The sequence below is a fragment of the Microtus ochrogaster genome, unplaced genomic scaffold, assembly GCF_000317375.1.
Source record: "Microtus ochrogaster isolate Prairie Vole_2 unplaced genomic scaffold, MicOch1.0 UNK26, whole genome shotgun sequence".
NCBI classification, from domain to species: Eukaryota; Metazoa; Chordata; class Mammalia; order Rodentia; family Cricetidae; genus Microtus; species Microtus ochrogaster.
In genome coordinates this window covers 1,149,543-1,155,649 of record NW_004949124.1, presented here as the reverse complement: position 1 = coordinate 1,155,649, position 6,107 = coordinate 1,149,543, and the positions used below count along the sequence as shown (strand labels likewise).

Below are 6,107 nucleotides of genomic sequence, written 5' to 3'. Positions count from 1 at the left end.
ATATAGCTCAGAGGTTAAGAGCACTAACTGTTCTTCTAGGGGTACTGAGTCCAAGTCCTAGCAACCACATGATGGCTCGCAACTTTCTGTGCTCAGAACACTGTATGCGTAATAAATCTTTTAAAAAAATGATTGGGGGCTGGAGAGATGGCTCAGTGGTTAAGAGCACTGGCTGTTCTTCCAGAGGTCCTGAGTTCAATTCCCAGCACCCACATGGCGACTCAAAACTGTCTGCAACCTTCATACCAATGCACATAAAATAAATTTTAAAAAAATAATTGTCAGTCTTTCGGAGGACCTGAGTTCAGTCCTCATTACCCATATGAACCATCTGTACCTCTGCTTCTAGGGGCTCAGCACCCACACCCACATCTAAGGTAGCAGTGATGAAAGTGGATTAAGTGCATGTTAACGAGTCTGTCTGTTGTTTTGCAGCTTTAACTGCTTATACTTACCTCACCATTTTTGATCTTTTTAGGTAAGTTTTTTAAATATCCTTTAAAATTTAAAGACAACAAACGAGAATTTATTACACTGATTTATTTACTAACCTATCTTTGCTTAAAGGAAAGTAACTAGCTAAATAAGTAGATTTATCATAGAAATGGACAACACAAGCGACAGCACCCAGTGGTGTAACAAGAAAATATTGCCCCTTCTAATAACAGAAAGTGAATACCCAGGCATTAACGTAGGATGCACACATGTTGAAGATAACAGAAGCCAGGCGGTGGTGGCACACGCCTCTAGTCCCTGCACTCGGGAGGCAGAGGCAGGCAGATCTCTGTGAGGTTGAGGCCAGCCTGGTCTACAGAGTGAGCTCCAGCACAGAGAAACCCTGTCTCAAAAACAACAACAGCAAAAAAAGAAAAAAGAAAAAAAATCCAAAAACAAACATAAAAATTACAAATCATGTACTTAAAATCACACACACACACACAAAAAAAAACCTGGACACTGGCTTAGTAGTTAAGAGCCTGTATTGCTCTTCCAGAGGACCCAAGTTAGGTTTCCCTAGTACCATGTCAGGTGATTTACAATGGCCTGAACCAGCAGCTTCAGCAGGCTCTGGTGTCTTTGGTCACCTGTGCTCAAGTGCACACACAAATACACATTAATTATGAGAAAACGTTAAAATCACACAATTCTCCCAAATTTAGTTACCCTTGACAAACTTAATGTTTCCAGTAATCTCCCTTATCCATGGTTTTACCGACTGCAGTCTTAACACCTAAGTGGAGAATCCAGAAATAAGCTATTTCTTCACAGGCTTTGCATTGCATGCTATTCTGAGCAGCGCAGTGAACTCTGGCACTGTCCTGACTCGCCCAGCCCAGGGCATGAATCATCTCTGTGTGCAGTTTGCACACACTGTAGACCTGCCCGTTAATCACTCAGTGTCTGTCTTCTGTTATCACGTAGTGCTCAGGTAGCCCTGACACAGGGACACAATGCTACATCCACTCCCTCCTGGCTAGTTTTATGTCAGCTAATACAAGCTAGAGTCATTTGGGAAGTGGGGCTCTCAGTTAAGGAAATGCCTCAGCCAGGCATTGGTGACTCACGCCTTTAATCCCAGCACTCAGGAAGCAAAAGCAGATGGATCTCTATGAGTCTGAGGTCAGCCTAGTCTACAGAACAAGTTTCTGTTTCGAAAAACAAAGAAAAAAAAAAGAAAATACCTTTATAGGATTGCCTGTAGGCAAGTCTGTAACTTGTGATTGATGTGGGAGGGTTCCACATGGGTAGTGCCACCCCTGGGCAGGTGGTTTTGGGGTTCATAAGAAAGCAGACTGAGCAAGCTTAGACTATGAAGAACCATCCAGTAAGCAGTACCCCTCCATGGCCCCTGCACCAGTCCCACCTCCAGGTATCTCTGCCCTGCTTGAGTTCTGTCTTGACTTCCTTCAGGGATGGACTGTGACCTGAGAGCTCTGAGCTGAGATAAACCCTTTCCTCCCCAGAGTGTCCTAACCACGCACAGTGCCTATGCCCTTTACCTGCCTCATCTCTCATGGACACTGGCAGCATGCACCGTAAGAAGGAGGGGGAGATGGCCCAGAGTCAGTAAGGAGCCCGCCACATAGATGAACTGTGGATTGAAGTTCTGTGTAGCTGACTTAGTGTGATACAGTTTCGCCCAGTCTTCACTTTAAAACTGTTGTCATCCAGAGAAGCGTGTGTTAGGAGGATCGATAAGGTTAACTAGGAATTATAATTTGTTATTAACCTACTATATATGAATAGTTCTCAACAACCAAGGGATTCTAAAGACTTAATTTGTTGGAAAACTAGAGAGAGGGTTCTGTGCTTGCTACTCTTGCTGTAGACCCAAGTAAGCTGCTAGCAGTCACGTCAAGTGGCTCACAGCCACTTGTGTCCTCGACTCCAGAAGATCCAACACCATCTTCTGGCCTCCACTGCACCTGCAGGCAAATGTGTGTGTGTGTGTGTGCGCGCGCGCCCGTGAGCACACACAGAGTAAAATAAACCCTTATTGTAAACAACTACTTCATAGGCCAGCCTAGTCTACATAGGGAGTTTTAGGACAGACAGAGTTATACAGAGAAACCCTGTCTCAAAAAAACAAAACAAACAAAAGCCCCACTTCATTTGTCTATGCATGTCTTTCTGTCCGTCTTTCTAATGTTCTAATGCAAAGTTTGTTTTCCTTTAGTCTAATAACATGTTTGATAAGCTACTGGGTAATGATGAGGAAGCCTAGCCCTGTCTATTCATTTGGGTAAGTTCAGATCATTTTATTTTCTGCTAAGTTTTTGCTTAAAATAATAATGGTAGAACGCTGACTATAGTATTTCTGGAAAATAGAAATAAATGTCACCTGCTTAGTGACATAGTGATAAATAGTGAACGTAAGTAAGAAATATTTTCTAGGAAGAGTCTAGAAATGACATATAATAAAATAAAAATATTTAAAATATTCATATTCAGTTTTTTATATTTTATGAAAGAAATACTAACAAATTCATCTCAGTAAACTCTTTAATATTTTTGAATGATATTTTAGTCATAGACAGTATGAAGAATTTTAACAAGTGAATTTTATAAGTGCTGTGACATATTTCAATATTTTGCATTGATGGAGATAGATTTCTGTTGTAAGACTTTGGATTTAGCAGTGAGCTAACAAAACTGTGAAGCTTCAGTTTCTATGGTTATAGGACTCACTGAGAATTGAAAGATGCGCTTTTTCTAATGGAGGGGCTCTGACTGTGTTAGAAAGCATGAAGGCACTCTCGTAATGACTCGCGCTGGTTACTCTTATGTTGCAATGACAAAATACCCGCAAAACAACTTGGCAAAGGAAGGAGTTGTTCCGGCTCACTGTTTGAGAGTTCAGTTCATGGTCTCTTGGCCATGCAAGGCCGAGCACAGCATCATCGATGTGGAGAGGACAGGAGAAGACAGCTGCTCCTGGAGGACAGAGATCAGAGCAAAGAGGCATACAGGAGTGAGCAGATCACAGGGCACGCAGCTCACTCTTTCCTCTAGCTGGTCCCCATCTCTTCCCCTTGCCTCCTCCCAGTTAGGACTCCCGTATTATGACCGTTGAGGCACCCGTGCATTAATTACTTTAGAGCCCTTGCTTTCTAGTTATTTCTGGAAACATCGTCACAGACTCACCCAAGGTGTGCTTTGCTAGTCTTGTAGGTGTTTCTTTATTCAGTCAAGGTGAGCCAGTACAGTACTTAAGGGTTAATAGAAATCACATGGATAGTAATGTCCAGTACAGAATGGGTCAGTTAAGTGTTAGCTCTTATGATTGATAATGGTTGTTTCTACAAAAAATAATGGCCATAAATGGTTATAGAATCGGGTATAAAATAGATACTGCTGTTCCAGTGTTCATTGTTGCATTGTCTTTGGGAGCTTGTTTGTAGGTGCTATGGGGGGGAGTATAGAAAGTCTATGCCCTTGATTGAAGAACAGCTCTCTTGTGTGGGGGAAGATGGTCCTTTTCTGCATAGCGCTGGGAAGGACACACATGAGCAAGCAACCTGACAGTCAGGAAGGTGGAGACGTCACAACCAGATCATCTTTACCCACTGTGTCAATACACTTGTCTACAATTCCTGTCGTCCAGGAGCTGGCTACCAGCAGACTGCTCATACATGTACTGAGCCAGTAAATATTTGAATGTATATATGTTCTAGGAAGACTGGTTTATTAATTGAGGGATTTTGACATTCAAACTAATTATCTGCTTTCAGGTTTGAAAGATTAGAAGTCCTGGCTGTGTTTGCATCTACCGTCTTGGCACAGTTGGGAGCTCTCTTTATACTAAAAGAAAGGTACATTTTTGTATGTATTATGATCAGCCTCACCTGTGACAGTTGGAAATATGAAAGACTCCGGTGACGATTTGAGTGACATGCAGATTGTAATGGACAGTGCTGGGGCTCCTATAGGACAACTTCTTCTTCCAGGCCCCTTCTCTTATTTCGGACTCCTTCTTTTCCACCTCTAGTTTTTTCTGTGGTAGCACTAAATTCAGTCATGGGTTGGACTTCCTCAGCGGCCCGTTGAAGTGGGCTTGGTAGAGGAATGTTGACATTGAACATTGAGCATAACTTATCTGCTAATCTCCTGGCACCATCTCCACTAAATGTACTAAGAGATTTGTATGAACTTTGGGGTGGGTTAACTATGTATTTATAATATGGAACTATGTATTTAATGTGGATTTTTAGGTTTATAACTTACAGAACTTATTTGATATATTTTTATTTCTTTTAGTGCAGAACGTTTTTTGGAGCAGCCTGAGATACACACGTAAGATATCACAACCATGAGGATTAATCTCAGTCACGGGGGTTCATGTGTTTTACCACCGACGCACATCTCCAACAAAGACTTTTATTTGGGTGTAATTTACTGCTATTTCTAATCCCAGTTACTAGTTGCTCCATTATTCCTTTGCCCAGCGTCAGAGTTCACAGTATGGCTGTGTGTCTTATCACTTACATCTCAGGATGAGAACCTCCAAATCCCAACTCTCCCTTTCGCCTTTAACAGTCCCCAGACCCTGGACTTTGTAATGGCACAGGAAGGATTTTGTAACTTCAGGCCTAGGTCAGCACACTAAACCAGCTCTCGTGAGTGTTCTGTCATTTAACACCTAACCCCCAGAACTTGCCGTGTGACCTTTAGAAAAGATTGCATTTTCCACCCACTGCTCACCAACTCTGTGGGCTCTTACTAGTTAATTGAGGAACATCTGACTTGCCCAGCATGTTGGCCCGAGTTCCCTTAAGAGGCCCATCAGGTCCTGTGTAAGTGGAGCAGCAGCAGGCAAGGCGTAAGTTCTGTGGCTAGAAACAAGTTTGGATTCTGGTGTGCAGACCGTTACAGCCATCCCTCTCCCCGCCCTTTCCCCTATTTTCCACATTCTGAAGTTACAGACCGGAATTACCTGTCAAAGAATTCAAGGTGGATGTTTTCTTCTTTTTAGGGGAAGATTATTAGTTGGTACTTTTGTGGCTCTTTCTTTCAACCTGTTCACGATGCTTTCTATTCGGAATAAGCCTTTTGCTTATGTCTCTGAAGGTATGTCTTTGTTTTAGTTTACTGTTTATTAGAAAATCTATTGGGCTTCTTTTTGTTTGTTTGTTTGTTTTGTTTTGTTTTTCGAGACAGGGTTTCTCTGTGGTTTTGGAACCTGTCCTGGAACTAGCTCTTTTTTTTGTTTTGTTTTGTTTTGTTTTGTTTTGTTTTTCGAGACAGGGTTTCTCTGTGGTTTTGGAACCTGTCCTGGAACTAGCTCTTGTATACCAGGCTGGCCTCAAACTCACAGAGATCCGCCTGCCTCTGCCTCCCGAGTATTGGGATTAAATACATGCGCCACCATTGTCCATCCTTGTAGCTTTTTAAAAAATATATTCACTCTTTGTGGGGAGGGCTGCATGACATGACATGAAGGTCAGAGAACAACCAGGGGAATCAGTTCCTTCATTCCATCACGTGGGTCTCAAGGCTCACACTCAGGTCATCAGGCTGAGCCGTCTTGCCATCCCTCCCTAAAGCTACATTGAATGTATCAGCCATGTGTCAAGTCCTCTAATTCTTTTTTTTAATATATATATATA

The 6,107-nt window shown here is 42.3% G+C and overlaps 1 protein-coding gene across 2 annotated transcripts in view; it reads left to right on the top strand.

Moving 5' to 3' along the window:
- The window catches only part of Slc30a6 (solute carrier family 30 member 6), a 28,690-nt gene that overhangs the window by 11,505 nt on the left and 11,078 nt on the right, over positions 1-6,107 (top strand). Inside the window, exons 4-8 of one of the 2 annotated variants that reach the window (XM_005367939.3) lie at positions 436-478; positions 2,678-2,743; positions 4,233-4,313; positions 4,759-4,794; positions 5,474-5,568. In XM_005367939.3, the coding sequence (XP_005367996.1) occupies positions 436-478; positions 2,678-2,743; positions 4,233-4,313; positions 4,759-4,794; positions 5,474-5,568 (321 nt within the window). Of the gene's footprint in view, positions 1-435; positions 479-2,677; positions 2,744-4,232; positions 4,314-4,758; positions 4,795-4,826; positions 5,118-5,473; positions 5,569-6,107 lie in introns of those variants that run through there. The other variant, XM_026789698.1, reaches the window with a different exon arrangement.